General features: G+C 36.9%; 1 protein-coding gene across 3 annotated transcripts in view; it reads left to right on the forward strand.

The window, feature by feature from the left end:
- Positions 1–21,550, forward strand: part of Chd1 (chromodomain-helicase-DNA-binding protein 1) — a 606,282-nt gene that overhangs the window by 336,914 nt on the left and 247,818 nt on the right. For all 3 annotated transcript variants that reach the window (XM_090371234.1, XM_090371253.1, XM_090371245.1), the window contains exons 18-20: positions 6,909–7,061; positions 11,939–12,010; positions 20,070–20,219. In XM_090371234.1, the coding sequence (XP_090227360.1) occupies positions 6,909–7,061; positions 11,939–12,010; positions 20,070–20,219 (375 nt within the window). The remainder of the gene's footprint in view (positions 1–6,908; positions 7,062–11,938; positions 12,011–20,069; positions 20,220–21,550) is intronic.

Below are 21,550 nucleotides of genomic sequence, written 5' to 3' on the forward strand. Positions count from 1 at the left end.
GTGGTAATTGTGCAGTCAGATATGAAGTTTTCTGAGCAGTGCAGACAGGCTGCCAGAGTGGGTCTTGGGGTCTTGTCAATGAAATACAAGAATTTTGCTAGCAGGGATAAGGAGATGATTATCCCCTTGTATAAGGCAATGGTCAGGCCACACCTTGAGTACTGTATACAGGTCCGGAAGCCTCATTTTTGGAAGGATGTAGGGTTTCTAGAACGAGTACAGAGAAGAGCAACAAGACTGGTGAGGAGAACAAAGGGGTGCTCTTATGAAGAAAATCTTAAGTTTTGCAAATTGCAGCTTCTGGAGACTAGGCATCTGCGAGGTAATCTGATTGAGGTGTATAAGGCCTTGAATGGATTGAGCAGGCTCAATGCTGCTGATGGGATTCTTCCTCTTGCTCAGATTACAAACCTGAGGGAGCATAGATTCAAACTGAGGAAAGACAGTTGTAGAATAGATGTACGGAAATTTGCCTTTAGCCAGCGTAGTAGTTGATTGCTGGAACAACTTCCATCTGTTGTTCTGCAAGTTGATAGCTTAAATAGATTTAAGGCAGAACTAGACAAACATGTGGAAGAATGGATCAGTGAAATGGGAAGGGTTTTTTTTTTGGCTGATGCAAGAATATGATACAAGAAAGCCTGCTTTCTTGCATCATTCCTCTATTAATGATAATGCTAATTTAAAATTTAAAATTTTTTCAAACTTGGCTGACACTAAGCGTATTGTCAGAATGCAATTCATCCAAAATTTTTTGGAATACTCATGTTATGTAGTATGACTTAAAAGTAAAAATAATATCCTGGTCAAGTGGTTGGATCAATGATGCAGTGTTGGGTGGTAAGAAAATTACTTTCACATTTTAATGATATAAATATATCGAGATGTCTTGGAGCATTGTCTATCAATAAAAGAATTTTGAAGCTCAGGTTCTTTTTCTTAACATATGTTTCAAGGTCAGGAACAAAACATTGGTAGAACCAGTCCTTCAATAACTTTGCTGTAACCCATGGTTTTTTATTGGCATTCCAATAAACATGTAGATTTCTTTTATTCAAGCCTTTCATTGCTCTTGGATTTAAAGGACGATTGATAATCATAGGTTTCATCATATAATCACCTGATGCATTAGTGCAAAAGAGCAATGTTATTTGATCTTTGGACACTTTAAATCCTCAATTGATTTTTTCAGTTTGTGGCAAATAAGTTCTATTTTGCATTTTTCTTCCTGAATAGACCCATTTCATTAGTATTAAAAACTTGATCAGGTGTATAAGAACCTTCCACAATTATTTTAGCTAGCCCTTGTGGAAATTCTTTAGTTGCCTTCCCATCAGGGTGATGCAGCTTCACCTTTGACTAACATTATGTGAGGAATACCTTTTTTTAAACTTCTGAAATCATCCTTTGCTTCCAGAAAACCCAGTTGTCTGATTTGCAGATGACAGTGATGACAACCTAGTTGCAAAGTATAACTCCACATTACGTGTGCTCATATTGTGGAGTTATACTTCACAACTGGGTTATCATCATTGCAACACCAGGGTACTTGCCCACCCACTAATGAGGAGCCAAATAAGCTCTGAAACGGTGCCATATGGGTGATGGTATCCGCTGAGAATAAGTAACAATAGTCTTCTCCCATGGTGTTACTTATTCGAAGTAGTGCAATATCATGGCAACTTGTGAAGATATTCACAATATGAGATATACTTAATTATGCCAATTCATAACTACTTAAGTAGTTGTTTCAGTACAGAAATGATGCAATTGCATTAACTTGTACACTAAATACAGTAATACAGTAGTACTTACATTAGCTAGTGGACCAGTTATATGCTTATAATAATAGATCATTTAAATCCACATTTTATAGAATATAATATTATTTTACAGCTTAATTATTACATGTAAACATTGTACGCACATGTCTGGCAGACTGTTACCTCTGTGTACCGTAACAGTCGAATAACAGCTGGCGTGACATAGTCAATAGCTGTATTGCTACCAATGGGTATAGAACACCTGCCTAGCTTTTTAATAGAACACACACATATTTTTTGTTATTCTTAAACTGTGTTAAACAGAAGTTGCACCATGTAAAACAAAAATTTCTAGCATTTTTTCGACTGTGCTAAACCGAAATTATGCAAATCGAGGGTTAAGTGTACTTAGTACTGTGCATGGTTAAAAAGATACTTGTTGACTTCAGTGCTTGTAGATTGTAATTTTCAGGAAATACCTTTGGAGGTTTTGTCAAAAACAGAAGTTGAAGGATTAAATGAGGAAGAAGAAAAGTTGGTTCTCTGAGCTTGAAGTTGGGCAGTAAAAGGATGCTGGCTGGTTGTAGTACATTCACACTGGTTTGGAAAAGAGAGCAAGAATTATAGAAGCCAGTTCAGAAGAACAGTGCCCATGAAAGTATCTCTATAGAAAAGACATGCAGCAGAAAAAGAATGTCTATGAGATAGAGGGTGGAGAGACTTCATTAGAGATAGATTAACCTAACTACCCTCTTTTGAATGGAGTGTAGAAGCCTGAGAGAGGCTTTGGAGGGGCACTGCCCCAGATGTGGAATCAATATTCAATGATAGGCAGATTTGAGATTTGTACAGAGTGAGCAGCTGTTTGGAAGAAAAGTAATGCCAAGAGAAAACCCATTTTTTTTAGATGCAGAGGAAGCAATATTTGTGATGTGCTTATGCCAAGAGAGATTAGAAGTCAAGGTAATTCCTAATACGGATGTGCGATCTGGTCTAGAAATCTTGTGTCATCGAAGATAAGCAGAAGAATCCTTTTTTTTTTTTGCGAACTATAAGAGAGGACTCAGTTTTAGAAGGATTGAAATTAACTAAGTTATCTTTGCCCCACTGAAAAATTACATGGAGATCAGCATTTAAGGAATTGGTAGTGGATATTTGAGAAGTTGAAGCCCTCTGTGCAGGGCAAGGTTTCTCAAGCTAGAGGATGGAATGCAATGTGCTATCGTCAGCAAAACTATGGATAGGATTTCTCATCAATGGAAGAAGGCCATTAATATACAAGAGATAAAGAGTGATAGAAAGAACTGAACCTTGGGAAATGCCAGCATTAGTGGAGAATTTAGAAGACAGAGAGCTGTCGACCCTCATCCTCAGTGAGCGGTCAGAGAGAAAATTGGATACCTAATTACAAAAAAAGTTGAAAAACCATAAGATGAAAACTTATTTAGTTTCCATTATATTGCCAAACACAATCAAAAGCCTTTGAAATCAAACATAATCAAAAGCATCTGCTTCAGTTTCACCAAACTTTTATATTGAATTTGGCCCCAGGTGGGTAATTAAGCCTGTATAGAACTATAAGAGATGACTCAGTTTTAGAAGGATTGAAGTATGTCACCAGTGGATTGACTGTGCCAGTATATCTCCAGTGGATTGAAAATGACCAAGGACGATAATTGAATGGGAGGAATTTGTCACCCTTTTTAGGAACTGGTTGAATTTGAGCAGATTTGCATACATAATGGAAACACCAGTGGAATAAGAAAGTGTAAAAGGCAATACAGAACAGGAGTAAGCTCAGGAGCACAGGATTTAGGAACAGGTGGAGAAATACCATCAGGACCTAGCACTTTCTTGGCATCAAGACTGCTCAGAATTCTTCTGACATCCTTTTGACAGAAGACCACAGGAGGCATTGAGTGGAATTTACTGGGAATGGTAGGAGTTGGTTTACCAAATCATCAGTACAAAATTAGAAGAAAGATAGGATGCTAGCAGGTCAGCTTTATCTAAGGTGACAATAGAACTGTCTGGTTTTGACAGAGGTGGGAATAGAGAAAGGAAAATGTTATGGTCAATAGCTTGGCAAGAGACCAGAATGCTCAACTACTATTTGAAAATGAAGTAAATTTTGTACTTTTAGCCTGTTCAAAATTTATTTCAACTAATTAATAACTGCTTTACAATGATGCAGGCTTTGGTGTATGCAGAAAATGAACCTTGAGATTGGATGTAAACCAGTTGCAATATGCAACAGTCTTATCTTGAACAGCCTTAGCATATTTATTAGAAAACCAAATTTTAGTTAAATGATGAGATTTTGAAATGGAGTGTGGAATAAAGGTTTCATCCCTACAAGAATAATTTTACTGACACCATTTAAGCAATTTTTGACATCAGAAGATTTAAAACAGTAATCCAGCCGAGGAATAAAATAATAGAAATCTCGCAGATTATCCCGTTTTGCATTCCTGTAATGCTAAAGAACCTGAGGTTGAAAATGTCCCCAAGGGAAAGGCTCCATTAGAAAAGAGACCATCGCCAAGCCGTGATCTGAGGTGCCTAGAGGACCATTCATCTATTTAGAAGGGTTGCTTCTGAGAAAAAGATCAAGGGTGTTAGCTATGTGGTTAGAATTATCTGGTATTCTGGTATATAAAGGAACAATCTATGTGAGGGCATTAGGAACTGTAAAAGTCTCATCTCGACCAGCTGGATCTGTGTGACCAGAAAATGAAAGTCAGTTGGAGTTGCGAACATCAATATCACGAAGGAAGATTACGTCACTGTTAGGAAAGTTGCACTGGAGAAAATTAAGTTTCAAAGAGAAAAAGTCAAAAAAGTTCCAAGTGATTTGTGGTGCTCAGAGAATGATAGAAACAACAATGAATTTGATAGAATGTGTTAAAGAGATTTTAAACCTGTGAAGATTGAAAGAAGGAGTTTCCAAATTACTAAGTCTTTGACATGGAATATCAAAGTAGACATACATATGCACAAGCATCAGCTTTGAAGTGAAAGGAATTATACAACAAATAATTAGGACAACTCAAATGATTTTGTTTGAGTTGAAATGATTCAATTGGTTGTTGAATCAACCAATAATTGGGAATCTGTTAGGAAAAGTTGTTGGCCCTTGCAGACTGTAAGTGGAAATAGACATCATTAAGATTGGAACTGAAACCACATATATTTGTGAAATGAATGATGAAGTGTGTGTGGGAGATTTAGATCTTTTTGCTGATAAGTTTGTTCTATTAGATTTTTACTATTCGATGATTGACTATATGATGATTCAGTAATAACAAAAGGTGGGGAGGACATGTATGAAGTAATGAAATTTTGTACATTTTACACAGAGCAAGTGTATACCTAGGTCTTTGGCATAACGTGGCCTCAACTATGCCTCCCTGCATATATACACTCCTCGGATTCCCTCCAGTCACTATCTGGCAAAGTAGAGACAGCGAGATCATACACCAGCTTACCTGGAAGCCTCCTAGACAGTTTTCAATCGGTTTGGTCTGGTGGACTATCTAGTAGCCGTCCTGCAAACACCACCTTAGAGCTGTATGCTCGAAATGTAAGGAAAACCGGATTTTGTCAAGGTGACTATTATAACCTCAAAAGACATCAATCATACTGCATGATGGAAGAGATGGTGGGGGGGGGGGGGTTTCTCTGGAAAATAAATATGGGTTTCATCACTTAAAGCCTCCAATTTGCAAAGTGGTTGTATTGAACCAGTTGATGAGAGTTCTGTTTCATTATAACGAATACTAATCTGTTATCTAAAATCTGTTATCCTTCATTTTTTCTTCTAACCTCTTTTTTAAACAATTTTACAAATAAAAAATTTGCAAAACATTTTAAATTTCAAAAATATTTGCTTATTTTGTAAAGGTCTTCCATATATTTTTTACAGAGATATATATAAGTATTGCTTAAACTGTTTATTCCTACTATATCTAAGAGATTTATCTTATATATACACACATACACACACACATACATTTCCCTACCATTAATAACTGGACATCCCTCTGTTGATAGTTTGTCATGTCCTGGGTAAGTACCATGTGTGAGACAACTATAATTATGCTCATAGGCCCTTGGGGAGATGATAATACATTGATCCATGAACTTATCGGACTTCTAGCACAGAATGATAATAGGGTACCACATAAGCAATTGGTCTGAACATGGCATATCAACAGCACTGAAGATCTCAATGTTGACAATTGGTGATATGATCTGCAAATGGAAAACTTTGCAAAGAACCATCTGCTCAGAACTCAGATCAATATTGTTGTAGCACACACAGGCTCTTAAGCATATGATTGGGACGTATGTCAGCACCAGTATAGTGCATAGAATGCTGCATGATATAGGTCAGCATGGTCATGCAGCTGTCTGCAAGTCACTAATCACTCTGACTAATGCCAGACACTGTCTAGCCCACCTTTCTTAGACTGTAGACCAATGTAAAGCTATTCTCTGGAGTGTCCAGTCATATTACATGGTCAACCAGTCTGATGGTCATGTCTGGGTGTGGTGAATGCCCAGAGAAAGAAGCCACCTGCCAGATTGCAGTGAAGCTTAACAGAAACAGCATGATGGTTTGGGGCTGTCTTTCATTGTTTGGCTTGGGACTTTTGGTTGATCTGGATGATCATGCATTAGCTACATTGTGGCAGCATAAAGAAGGCCCATACCTGTATCAGCAGGACAGTGCTCTACATCACATTTTTTGTGTTGTGATGGACAAGACTGGTTTGAGGGACATGAACATTGAAAAGTTTGACTAGCCACTCAAGAGTTCACACCTTGCTTCTACAAAAAACCTCTGAGTTGATTTGGATTGTCAGTTGAGTATGAGGAGAGATTGCTCAAGAAGCAACTGAACTGAATACCAGTTTGAAGGCCAAATGGCAGAATATATTGGAGGAGATTTACAAAAAACCTGGAGTGTTCATTGGGGATTAGCGGCTGTCATAAAGGCTAAGGTATCAGCACACAGTATTAGTTTTCCTGTAAATAAGGGTTATTCATAGATATGAGTTCAGAGAAGGATATTACTGGTTGGGCAGTGTATATTGACATTTACTTGACATTTTATTTTACATGTGAAATTTTTATTTTCAGTTATTGATTAAAGGTAGTGGTAAATTACTGCTATTAGATAAACTTCTATGTCGTCTGAAGGAAACTGGACACAGAGTTCTGATTTTTTCTCAGATGGTTATAATGTTAGATATTCTTAGTGAATATTTACAGTATCGTCGATTTCCTTTTCAGGTAAGCATCACTTTCTCAATACAGAATATCACATTTTATTCCACTAAATGTAAATCAATGTAAAATCAGTGTCAATTTAAATCCATGTGAATATAGTTTAATTACATTATATTCTTAATTTATGTTTTGTCTAGTTTATATTCCCTCATAAAGCTTTCCTCATGATTTTTTCTGACATAAAATTCTCAGGTAAGGATGATTAGATATTTACACATAGTTTCAATACAGAAATACTATTTACAAATTCTTTGAATCATCAGTGTCAAAGAGTTTATACTGGATGAAGTAATCAATCCAGAAGGGTGAGGTTGAGAGTCATCCTTCATTGTATGCACCTTCAGAGCAGAGCTGGCCTCATTGAAGCACCAAAGGTTGTTTGAAAAACTGTACTAATATTCGATGCTGCCTTTTTTGATCGAACTTGTAAGGTGCAATTGGAGCATTCTAAATAATGTATGCTCATTTTACTACTACTCATTTAGAGAGGTCTTGAAGAAATGCTATTAGAACATTGAGACTTCTTTTCTTGTGATTGTGATTGTTCATGATTCTTGTAACTCATTTTTCTAATCTTTTTCTGTTTGAAATCAAAAGGCGTTAAGTGGAATATATTAGAATTGAATTGGTAGAAAAGTAAAATACTAATAAGTCAGCTTTATCTAAGTTAGTGCAAATGCATCACCACAATATGCAGGAAATTAACTGAAGTTATTATGGTGGCATTGCTTCTAAGGCTTTTGCCTTGAATTTTTATTGTCAGCTTTATATTTCAATGAAGATACAACAGAATCATCAGGATGTGAATGGAGAGAAGTTGTGGTCATTGGTTTCATCAAGAGATCAGAAGGCTCAACTGTAGTTTGGACAAGAGATAAGGGATAATTTTTTTTTCATCTTAGGTTTTTCAGAATAAAATTTATATTTATTAATAATTTGTTTTCATCTGTTGCAAGCTTTTGTGCACCAGAAAAATGAAGCTGAAAAATGCAAGCTAATTTTGATTTTATTTATTCTTATCTTGACTAGCTTAATACTTTTCCTGGAAAACTGTATTTATTTAGGAAAATTAAATATTTCAGAATTAGTGTAGTACAGAATGGGGAATAAAGGATTTCATCCTTTTAGTATCAGTGATATATACTATGATTTGGGCAAATACTCAGAGGATACCTAACAGTACTTAACAAAGGAATGAAAATCACATAATTATCCCATTTTTATCACATAAGGACCAGAATGGTTATGGAACAGAGGCTCCATTAGAGATGTTGGTTAGTTGGTTGCTTGTTTTAGGATTTTATGGCGCATTAGCATATAAGGCTATAATGATTTGCTACCATTAGAGAAGAGATACCTCACAAAATTATACTTGTATATTTTATGTACCTACATGTGCTACTAGAGAAAAGGCCTGGAGCATTGGGGTTAAATGTTATTAAAACAATATTGCCTCAACCGACAGTTAATCACATAGTTGTTGGTTGAGGCATATTGTTTTAGTATATATGTTACACTACACTGCCTTGAAATCAGAAAGAATAGTGGAGGACACTATTCTTGATGCAAGAATATTCATCAAATTATGCTCTAAAGAACCTAGAAGATAACCAACATTTATTTTGTACTCTGAATAATTGATGTGGAAGTGGCTAAGCATGTTAGGTGTGTTTTTAGGACTGGCTGGTATTCTAGTAGGCAAAAAGTGATTATTAATATCAAAGGTATTGCCATATCTGCCTATTGGAAAAGATTTTTCTTATAATTCTAATAGGAAATGATAGGTTTAGGTGTACAACTCCTGCCAGGTTAGCGTCTCTGTAGCCAGGTGGACAGGAGCAGCAGTGCGTAGCACATGCTTCTTGATTAGACCGGGGTTTGAGCTCGTAACCACCAAATACGGAGGATGCAGAAAGGTTAGAGAATGACCACCGCACATCCCCGGAGCAATATGGCCTTAGTTGCTAATGCTCCTAAAAACCAAACAACAACAACAACAACCTGCCAGGTTATGATCCCCCACCCAGCTTGTTGTTTAACTCAGCCTTGGCACTAGGTCGTGCCAGAATTTATTAAATAAACTGTTTTTTAATCTCAAAAGAATACTATTAATATTTTATGTTGAGTTGATAATCCTGGTTAACAACACTGTGGGACAGGGTCCAGTCACATTATTATGACCACCTACCTAGTATCCAGAATATGTGCCTTACTAGCATGCACCGCAGCCAGCTGCCTTGGGAAGGACTCAATAAGTCCACGGAAGGTTGCTACGCGTATCTGTGACCATGCAGACTGCAGTGCACCCCGGAGTTCCTGTAGGTTCATTGGTAGAGGATCCATCCATCTGATGTGTCAATTGAGGTGATCGCATAAATTTTCAATTGGGTTAAGATCCGTGGAATTCGGTGGCCAAGGGAGTAGCTTGAAGTCTTTGTTGTGCTCCTCAAACCACTCACAGACAATTCTGGCGACATGGCATGGTGCATTGTCTTGCTGATAGATACCATCGCCCCAGGGAACACGGTCAATATGTATGGGTGTACCTGATCAGGGATGATCAATAGGTAACGATCTGCATTCACGGTGTCCTCCAGAGGTATCAGCGGACCCAAGCCAAGCCATGAAAACATTCCCCAGACCATAACGCCACCTGCATCAGCCTGTCTACTGCCAAAAATTCCGTCAGTATTGCACAGCAATACTGACGGAATTGTTTGCAATGAAGGGCTGTCAGCATGGGTACTGTCACCAAGTCTCTGCTCCAGAGCCCACTGCGCAACAGGGTTCAGCTGCACTGTCATGTTGGAGACCTTTCTGGTGGCCCCACGGTTCATTTGGAGGGCCAGTTGAGCAACAGTAGCACGTCGATCGGTCCTGACCAACCGTTTTAGCTGATGTTCACCTCTGGGATCAATGCACATGGGGCCCACAATTGCCATGTCAGGTCATCAAAACTGCCCCATTTGTCCAGTCTTGATACACTTTCATCACTGCAGCACGTGAGCATTTCACAAAGTCTGCTGTTTCAGAAATGCTGGCACCCCTGGCCCGATAGCCAATGATCATGCCTTTTCCCGGGTATGATAGGTCGCATGCTTTGCCCATGACAGAGGCTGTTACTGTGTTCATGGGTACTGAACATCAAGCCTTATATGCTTGCGGTGTGTGAACTTGACACGTGTGCTGTAAGATTCGCTAGACGTGTGAGATGCCTGCATGGGGGGGTCATAGTATTGTGGCTGGACTCTGTGCACAAATGCTATTAAAATGCATTGTCAGTTATTATCTTAAGACTGTTCATTTTAGCTGCCACAACTATGAGGTTGTTAAGTGCTAGGAATTTTCAAAAATTATAAAATGGAAACTATTATAATTGTAACTAACTGTAACTTTAGAGAGCTCAGCTCACATGTATTTGATGTGATCCCACTACTCTGGAAGTAAGAGAAGAGATAAAGCAGATTGGCTTTTCCTTGTGGTAAATTTTATTTACTTGTATAATATATTAGTGACATTCACTTTAAAGGAAATATACTGGTTAAGCATTGCCATAGCACTCACTGATTCAAACTTAGTTTATACAAAATTCTTATTATTAATTTATATTAATTTATTACAAAATTCAATTAATATACATTACAAAGTCCTTTTTGATCTCACAAGAAGTAAATTATGTTATTTTGTATGGTTAATACAAAGTTTCACACAGTTGTTCAACTTATGAAATTTGTATACATTTCGACTTATGAAATGTATAACTAGAATGCATATGACCACCCATTCTGCATTTTCCTGAAAGATAAGTACTGACTTATTAGAATTTAGTGGTAGCTACAATATAAATACACTAAAAAACATTAAGTTTAGTTGCAATTTTTATGCTGGGTTCAAAGAGTCTTTTATTATAAAAGATTCTTTGAACCCATCAAATGAATGTAATAGCAGAATTAAGATAAGGAGACTGCTGAAAGGGCATGTGAATTTTGTTGGAGAATTTGAGGAGTTTCTTAAGATGGATGACAAAGTTCTACCACAGCACTGCCAATGCTGGAATAGCTGCTGAGCAAACAAAATGGTGAAGATTTTGTTTTCAGTGATGAAAACAAAATGTGAATAAATGTGTATACTTCCTACTAAAAAAAAATAAATACTCAAAATACATTAAATATTATAGAATGTGTTGGTCTGCAGTAACATTTATAATCAAATAACTGTAACATTTGATAATGTCTGTGATGTAGTTAAGAATGCATATAGGACAAACACTGTGCAAATGAAATTGGATTATTTCTTTAAATTAGATTAATTTATTGAAGTTTTAATTGGTTTTATGTTCCCTTTATGTAATTAAGAATGCATAAAGGACAAAAACTGTCCAATTGAAATTGGATTATTTCTTTAAATTAGATTAATTTATTAAAGTTTTAATGGGTTTGATGTTCCCTTTAACATTGGCTGTAATCCTTTCTTTCCTTACCAATTACATATGTACTATATTTTCATTTCAGTTACGTTGTTTCTTTTCTCTTAATTTATCTTATAAATAATATATAAATAAATATATATATATATAAATATATATTTATTTATAAGATAAATCAATAAGTATTTATAAGATAAATACATATAAAAGGAAATATAAATAAATGTGTATTCTTATTATTGTTCGATATGGCTTAAAGTTAGGTATACATACCAAAGAAAATTGTCAAGCTTTGACTCTTTGACAGATTTTGTTGTTACAAAACAAAAATTTAGATCCCTTGAACTTTGTATTAATAGGATTCTACTGTACTTAACTAAGTATAAATACTCTTCTATAAACAGTTCACATGGTTTATGAGACCCTTTTTGTCTTACTTGTTTTGCCATTTCAGCGATTGGATGGATCAATTAAAGGAGAAATCAGGAAGCAGGCTTTAGAGCATTTTAATGCTGAAGGCTCATCAGTAAGTATTTTTATTTATTTTATTATTATTTTTTATTTATTCAGTATCAGCAGCCCTTCTGCATGAATGTGTTCATGAATATGTATTCAGGTTATTTGTATCACTTGATGAGCATCCATTGACAGCTGCAAAAAAGTAAGTTTCTACATGAATTTCAGTTGTTTTCAACCACTTATTGTAATTAAAACTTGTGGTGTATAATTTGTTGGAGTTTTTACATTCTGATCATATTGATACTTATTATTTAATTGCACAAGTAGCAGAAGAGTTACATTAAAATTTAAATTCTTGTACAGGCTTGTACTGTGCAGTTTGGCTTATACTTGTCAATTTTTGTCGACTTATGAAATGTATATAGAAAAATTATAAATAGCGCTATACTTTGCTGGAGATAGTAATTGTAATTTGTTTTATACTGTAGTTTGGAACAGCTAATTACAGGAGTAGCCCAAAAATGATAATCGGTACCAGGAATCAGTACTTTGTGATGTAATCTGAATAGTGTCACACTTCTATATTTAAAATTGTAATATTGAGTAGTTTAAAAAATTAATTTCATCATATAATAAAAATTGTCTTTTTTATTTATTTTTTTTCTTCAAATTTAATTAGCAAATTAAGTTAGCAAATTTAATTTTTTTAGTCAACTATGCACCCTCTCTAAACATAGGTTTAGAGAGAGAGAGAGCGCTGACTCTCTTTACAAATTACAGGCTCCGAAAAAGCGATGTGTTTGCCATTTTATTTACCTAATTGTTATTTTATATTGTACTTTATAAGTAGCCTAGTTACGCTAGGCTACTTATAAAGTTCTAGTTCTTATAATAGTTCTAGTTACATTGGTTATTTTTAATTTAGATAAGAGATTTTGTAGATTACTACTTAATATATGTTAAACCGTTGTTTCGTTCGAATCTTGCAGCCATTGTTTTTGTATAGAGTGGTAGGGAATTCAAATTTTTAATTGTGGTAACTGGGTAGCTCTATCGTAAAAATATATAGCGTAATATGCATCACTACATCTAGGATTCTATTAGATAGTGCAGTATTGACAATTATTTAATTAAATTTATTGATCTTATTAATTTAAAATATCATGCCCCAGACTAGAGCAGCAAAGCAACGGGCACAAAGTGGCAGGGGTGCTGTGACTCAGGGAAGAACTGATGGGGCCAATTCTCCAACACATCACAGCCTAAAAAAAATGTGCAACTTGTAAAATGTTTGCCAAACTCTCTGGAACAGAACATGATTTAGCAAAGGATGTCTTTGTGTGTGCTAGGTGCAGAGAGTGTGTAGAAATTAAGCGTCAACTCAGTGTTCTAATGGTTGTCTATGAGAGCTTCAGGTGTAGGGTAGATGCCCTTGAAGAAATTAATATGAGGGGCCCGTCAAGCTCTCAGCTGCCCAACTCAATGCCAGAGCTCACTCCTGGGCATCAGGCAACACAGCGGCAATGTCCGAGGCAGAATGTGCTAGTCCCACAGTAGTTAGTTATTATTGGTGACTCTATTGTCAGGCAGATGGGGAATATATTGTATAAAAAGGATAGATAGAATAGGACCAGAGTATGTCTGCCAGGGGCAAAAGTTGATGATGTTGTGAAGTATATATCATCTTTTAAGGGCACAAAGAGTGATATTGTTGTACACGTTGGCACCAATGACATTAAGAGTAGGAGATCTGCAGATTTACTTAACAAGTACAGGTCAGTGTTGCAAAAAAGTCATCAATCAGTTCGCCCCTGGAGGGAATGTGCAAGGCTCAGGGGGTAGAATTTCTTTCAGCGTGGTCTGTGCTTGTTAACAGGAGAGACTTCTTCTACAGGGATGGGATACACTTAAATAAAAGGGTGCAAGAATATTTGCTGATGCTATCGAGGCAGTGTTGGTGGGTCAGAAAACTGCTAGCTTGGTGGGATTCCAGACTAAAAGTTTAAAAGTAGCCGCAGGCAGAGGTGAAGGTGATTCTTGCACTGCTTTTATTAGAATAAGCAGCGGCCTGGAGCGAGGGGTGCTGGAGGTTTCAGGGACTGATGGCAGTCATCATGAAACAGGTGGGTATATGGGATGTGTTAGGGTAACTAAGAATAAGAATAGGTGCATGTATACCAATGCTAGAAGTATAGTAAATAAATTTGATGAATTTTAAGTGTTGGTCAAGACATCAAAGGTGGATATTGTTGGGATAGCAGAGACATGATGTCACATAGATAATAGGAGTGCAGAATTGGAATTTGGGGAGTACAATGTGTACAGAAAGGATAGACAGGGGGTAGGAAGGGAGGAGATGTTATGCTATTAATTTAGAAAAACATTAAAAAGAAGTGCATCTAGTTGATATAGACGAACAGTGTGCTGTTGAGTCAGTTTAGTGTGAAATAAGCACTGTGAAAGGAAAAATAAGAGTAGGAGTGTGTTATAGGCCTAATGACTTGAATGAGTACAATGAACAATTGTACAGAGAAATAGAGTGGGATAATAAATCAGAATGTCTTATAATGGGGGATTTTAACTTCCCAGATGTTGACTGGAACTTGTGGGTTGGTCATTCACACACTAGTAAGACTGTGGATTTATTGGATGATTGTTTTCTGCAGCAGCATGTTCGAGAGGCAACCAGACAGGGTAATACTCTTGATCTGGTTATCAGCAGTGATCATTTGTGTATTAAGAATTTGCAATTAAAGGAACCACTAGGTGGCAGTGATCACAGCGTACTGATGTGGGATTTACTTAAAGATATAATTTCCATCAGGGGTAAAGGAAAGGGTTTTTATTTCTGTAAAGGTGACTACAGTGGTCTCAGACAGTTTTTAAATTCTGTGGAAGCTACTAAAAGTTTCATACCTATTAAGAAATATTGTTCAAGGTTTAGGCCTAAATGGTTGTCAAATGAACTAATGAGACTTGTGGCGGAGAATAAAAATGGATATAAATTATGAGGCAACACAGAAACCTATGGCAGATATAAGCTAGTCTGTAATCAAGTCACAAAGGAGATTTGGCAGGCAATGGCAGATGACGAGAAATCTTTGGCAAAGGATGCTAAGAAAAACAGCAAGGATTTCTTTACTTATATAAACTCTAAAAGGAAGGGGATGAATCTGTTTGGTCCACTTGATATCGATGGTTCGACTGTTGTGATCTTGCTCAGATAGCAAACAAACTGAATGATTATTTTGCATCTACATTCACACATGAGGAATTATTAAGGTTTGAAAATGCCAGATGGTTATCAAATCGTAGTAGGGTGCTTAATGATTTTGTAATAACTGAGAGCAAAGTGGAGGAGAAATTGTTGAAGTTAAACATAACAAAGGCACCTGGGGTGGATGGGACCTATCCATTTATATTAAAGGAGGTGGCAAAGGAACTAAGCAAACCCGCCATAATTATGAGAGCATCCTTGGACTCAGCCAAGGTCCCCATGGACTGGAGATGTGCAAATATATCCCCAATTCACAAAGAGGGATCGAAGCTTGACACGAGTAATTACAGACTAGTTAGTTTAACTTTTGTTTGTTCTGGGTAAAATAATGGAGTCACTGGTTAAAGATGCATTGCAGGATCATCTAGACAAGACTGCAGCAATAATTCAGACACAGCATGGGTTTGTTAAAGGAAAATCCTGTCTGACAAATTTGATTGGATATTAAGATGTGGTTACAAAAGAACTGGATGCAAAAAATAATTTTGATATCATATACTTGGATTTCAGGAAAGCTTTTGACACTGTTGCGCATGGAAGACTACAAACAAAGCTTTGTGGTTATGTAGAATAATATTTATCAACTGGTGGTACATGTTGTTTGTTTGGTTTTTAGGAACATTAGCAACTGAGGCCATATTGCTCCGGGATACGCGGTGGTCATTCCCTGACCTTTCTGCATCCTCCGTATTTGGTGGTGACGGGCTCGAACCCCGGTCTAATCAAGAAGCGTGTGCTACGCACTGCTGCTCCTTCCCACCTGGCTACGGAGGCGCCGTTGGTGGTACATGTATCACCAGTACAGATGCAAGATGCCTCCATTTGCTATATGTATCCATACTCATTGAACCACAGTCAAATCTTGATATTCTGCCCACCTATATCAATACTCACGAACTGATCTTCCCAGTAAATATTAATAGGGGAATTCCTCGGTAAAGTGCTGCCCCCAAATGCTGCCATATCTGTGTATTACTTAAATGCACGATTTTTCATTGCAAACAAACCTGATTTAACACCAAACCTGTGAACCAGTCTGCCTTGGCTTTTTATTTATGGGATTTAGTCATCAAGAGAAATTTTTCAAACCATCATGAAAATCATTTTTGGCCTTGTAAATGAAAAGTGGACTCAGGGAATTCCCCATCTCCATTTCCCACCATTTTCTCATTTTTAAGCATTCCTCTTGTTTGTCTCATACTTTTAAGAACAGTGGTTCTAATACAAAAAAAAAAAATGTTTTTTCTTTTGTGCTTCAAATGCACTTGGCACTATGGTGTATTCCCCACTACAGCATAGTGCCAAGAGAGATTAGAAGTCAGGATAATCCCCAAAAGAGATATATCATTTTGTCTAGAAATCGGAGTGTCACCAAAGATAAGCCTAGGAGCAGAAGAATCCTTTTTGCCTGATGTAAGACAAGACTGAGTTTTAGGATTGAAAGCAACCAAGTTGTCTTTGCCCCACTGGAGAATTACCTAGAGATTGCAATTTAAGGAATTAGTAGCAGATATTCGAAAAGTTGAAGCTGATTGAGCAGGGCAAGGTTTTTCAAAATGGAAAGTGGAATGCAATGTGCTATCATCGGCAAAACTATGGATAGGATTTCCAGTAAATGGAAGAAGGTCATTAATATACAAGAGGAAAAGAGTGGGGGAAAGAACTGAACCTTGGGGGACACCGGCATTAATGGAGAAGTTAGAGGACAGAGAGCCATCTACCATCACCCTCAGTAAGCGATCAGAGAGAAAACTGGATAACCAATTACAGAAAACAGTTGGCAAACCATAAGATGGACGCTTGTTTAGAAGACCTTTATACCAAACACGTTCAAAAGCCTTTGAGATGTCAAGAGCAACTGCTTCTGTTTCACCAAACTTTTCCAATAAATTTTTCCATAAATGGGTAACATAAGCCAGAATATCACCAGTGGATCGACACTGACAGAATCCATACTGGCGGTCATTGATCAGATGGAAGGTTTATAGGTAGTTTTAAGAGTTGGTGGTTAATTGATTTCTCCATTACTTTAGAAAGAGTAGAAGTAATTGCAATGGGACGATAATTGGATGGGAGAGACTTGTCACCCTTTTTAGGAACTGGCTGGATATGAGCAAATTTCCAAGCAGAAGAAACACACCTTTGGAATAAGAAAGTGAAAAAAGGTAGCAAAGGACAAGAGTAAGTTCAGGAGCATAGGTTTTGAGAACAAGTGGAGAAATACCATCAGGACTTGGAGCTTTCTTAGCAAGATTCGTCAGAATCCTTCTGACATCCTTTTTCCGGAAGACCACAGGAGGCATTAAATGGAATCGTGGGAGGTGTTTTACCAAGATCATTAATACATGAGTTGGAAGAAAAATGGGATGTTGCAGGTTAGTTTTATCCTTGGCTAAAGTGACAATAGACCCACCTGATTTTGACAGAGGTGGGAAAAAATTGCTGCCACTGGCTTTGGCAAGAGACCAGAATGCTCGGCTACCATTAGGGCAAGAAGCAAGTTTTCTACTCTTGGCCTGTTCAACTCTAGTTTGGACTGGTTAATAACTGCTTTACAACTGTTACGAGCTTTAGCGTAGGCATAAAATGAAACTGAAGAATTGGAAACAAGCCAATTACTTCTCTTGAACAGCCTTCGCACATTTATTGGAAAACCAAGGTTTAGATAAAGGACGAGATTTTAGAGTGGAGTGTGGAATAAAGGATTCCATTCCTACAAGAATAATTTCACTGACAATCTGAGCAAACATTGACATTGGAAGTTTTGAAACAGTAATCTGACCAAGGAAAAGAAGAAAAGAAATCCCTCAGGTCATCCCATTTTACATTCTTGTAATGCCAAACAATATGAGGTTGGGAATAGCCATCAGATAAAGGCTCCATTGGAGAAGAGACAATCACCAAGTTGTGATCTGAGGTGCCTAAAGGACCTCTCACTTCGACCACGTACTTAGAAAGGTTGTTTGTAAGGAAAAAGATCAAGCGTGTTGGCTGTATGGTTAAGATTATCCGATACTCTTGTAGGTAAATGAACAATCTGTGCAAGGTCATTAGTAATTGCAAAAGCCTCAGCATCTCTACCAGCTGGGTCTGTGTGACTAGAAAACGGAAGGCAGCTAGAGTTGTGAACATTAAAATCACCAAGGAAAATTACCTCGCTGTTAGGAAAGTTGGACTGGAGAGAGTCAAGTTGCAAAGAGAGGAAGTCAAAGTGCTCCAAGTGATTAGTGGAGTTGGGAGAACGGTAGAGACAACAAATGAATTTTACACAACGAGGTAGAGAGATTTTAAGCCAGAGAAAATAGAAAAATGGTGATTCCAAATTACCAAGTCTCTTACAGGGAATATCGGAACGGACATATGCAGAAGTACCACCTTTCAGGCGAAAGTAATCATACAGTGAATAATTTGGGCAATTGAGATGAACAGTAGTTGAATCAACTGATAACTGAGATTCTATCAGAAAAAAAGTACGTGGGGTTTGTCAGACTGCAAGTGGAAATGGACATCGTTGAGATTAGAATTGAGACCATTTATATTTGTGAAATGAACTAGGAAGTGTTTGGGCGGTTTAAATCTTTTCGCAGAAAAGCTTGCTCTATTAGTTTGGCTATTAATACAGTGGATTCCGGTTATTTGGGCCACCAGTTAATCGGGGCAGCTGTTTATTTGGGGAAAATCTTAAAAAACAGAAACCAATCAAGAAAATGGCCAGGATTTACTTCGCTTAATTGGGACAACGTGCCATTTAATCGGGGCAGGAGGCCGCAGCTAGAATACCCTACGATTGTCTCCGACTGTACCACGTGTTCGGTCAAAATTCTGGAGATCACAACCGTAAAACAATTAGTAGTCACCTTTTATTGGGCTTTTCTGTTAGCGAAATCTGTCATAAACAGACAGTAAACTCAATCTTACTTAATTTGCGATAACACCGACAGCTGGAATTCTGTGCGTTATTATGGTGAAATGTGTTTACATTTCCATGAAATCTTCAATCATATAAAAAAAAATAATTTTCAGATCTTCTCTTCGTTCCTATTTTTAAAGCTTTGTAACTCGTTACTCCGTTCTCACTTGAGCGTATTGTGTTGCTTGCAATTTGTGTGTGCCGTGTTCTTTGTTATTGATTGCTTATCTTTTTACTGTTTTAAATTTTAACCCCCACCCACAAATGTCAGTGAACAGAAATCTATTAATTATTCCGATTATCACATATATTCTTCCGATTTTCACGTATCATTTAATTTTTTAATTGGTAAGGTAATAAAGTGTAAATTTGTGCTTAATATATCTTTGCTTTTATAGCCTGTGGATAATATTCCTCCTATTTTTGCTAATTAGAATCGCTGTTTAATGAATTAAAATTCAATTCAAACGTGATCACAATGACCGGCGCTTACAGCACATTGTATAGTGAACGGTACTTTACTATGGTGAGTTTGTCATAATGTGATTTGATTGTACAGTGAACCAATTGTAAAGGGGGGGGGGGTACATCGTATTTTTGACTATTTATGTGAAACTGGATAATTGGGGCAGCCGCTTAATCGGGCCAAAATGCACTAGTCCTGATGTGCCCCAAATAACCAGAATGGACTGTAGTATTCAGTAGGTGAGAAGGGGGGGGGGGGAGGGGGGCAAGCTCTATGAAGCAATAAAATTTTTGGATATGGTGTACACATGGTAAGAATATACCCAGATCCTTGTCATAACGTGGCTAATAAATTTTTCTTTACTGTTTCTCTTTTATAGGCTAACAGTGAAACCTAGTAGAGAGAAAAAAAAAAAAACGAACAAAAGTAATTCATATAATATTAATGGCTTATTTTAATTTTCCCTCTAACAGGATTTTTGTTTTCTATTGTCCACAAGAGCTGGAGGACTTGGCATTAATCTTGCAACAGCTGATACTGTTGTAATATTTGATAGTGACTGGAATCCGCAGAATGATTTGCAAGCACAAGCTCGAGCTCACAGAATAGGACAGAAAAACCAGGTATATGCTATTTTGCTTCACAAGTATATGCTATTTAGTATTACTTTAATACTGCCCACTGCTATATTTATTTTAAGGTACCATGGGATAGCAGAGTGATTGAGCAGGGGAGGGAGAGATGGGAGCATAGATAAAAAATGTTTTTGGTTGCCATAGTTTTTGGTCCATAAGACATTACAGATCATAAAATCCACCATGATTTAAGAAAAATATTTTGATTAAAAATATTTCATATGTATAAATTTTATGGCATACAAAGAAACAGAAATAAAATTAAAGATACAACAGTAATATTAGTTTTATAACATGTTGATGTAAAAATTGTTTTTTTATTATTGTTAGATATAACTTGTGGTCTAGTACCCAAAGAGTAATATAGTGTGTTGCATATTTCCCTTTATCTACTTGGTTCCTGAGATATTTTGAATATTTTATCACATCATCTCAAAAGTTTACAATGAGTGGAAGATGAAAGGAGAATGTAGCTCTAAAAGGAAGAAATATGACTGGAAGTCAGTACTCCAAGAAGGAAACTGCAAGAATTTGAAGCAAATTATGTGTTCAGTGTGCAGCAAATGATTCAGAAATTCAGTTTAGGCAAAGAAAGACTAATTTTTAACTGAATTATGCAGTGGAAGTTGAGCATTCTGGGATTTGGTAATCATGTTTGCTTATATGAAAATGAAGGAAACATCTTTCTGTGAAAAATTGAACGATTTAACCGAAGTTTTGCTGCCAACACCAAGAATGGACTGTAGAACAATGGAAAAGGATCATGCGGTCTGGCGAGTTCTTGATTTACACTTTTTTGCACTAATGGTAGGGTAAAAGCATGTTGCGAAACTATTGAAGCCATGAATCCTGATTGTGTCATCTCCAGTTGTTATGAATGCTGTGAGGTAATCACACCGGCCAAAAAATTAGAAACCTTTTGCAGTTGGCACCAATAGAATTAAATCTATGGTCATCATCATCAGCTATTTTAAATCCACTGCAGGATGAAGGCCCCTCCAGCAACGCTCCAGTTCCTTCTATTTTGAGCAACAATGGCCATCCATTTACTACCTACAAACTCTTGAATTTCATCTGTCCATCTCCATTGTTGTCTTCCTGGTTTTCTTTTAGCCCCTCTTGGGGCTAAAATAAAACCCGGAAGACAACATTAAAATAACCATTAAAGACTCAGAAAATAACTAAGAAAATAACCCATTCTGTTATTTTCTTAGTCCATCTGTCATCATGTCTTCGAGTTATGTGTCCTGCCCATGTCCATTTCAGTTCTTTAGTTTTGATAAGGATGTCCTTTACTTGTGTTTGCTGCCTAATATTGC

This window comes from Mastigoproctus giganteus, chromosome 1 (assembly GCF_048544385.1).
Source record: "Mastigoproctus giganteus isolate SK-2022 chromosome 1, ASM4854438v1, whole genome shotgun sequence".
NCBI classification, from domain to species: Eukaryota; Metazoa; Arthropoda; class Arachnida; order Uropygi; family Thelyphonidae; genus Mastigoproctus; species Mastigoproctus giganteus.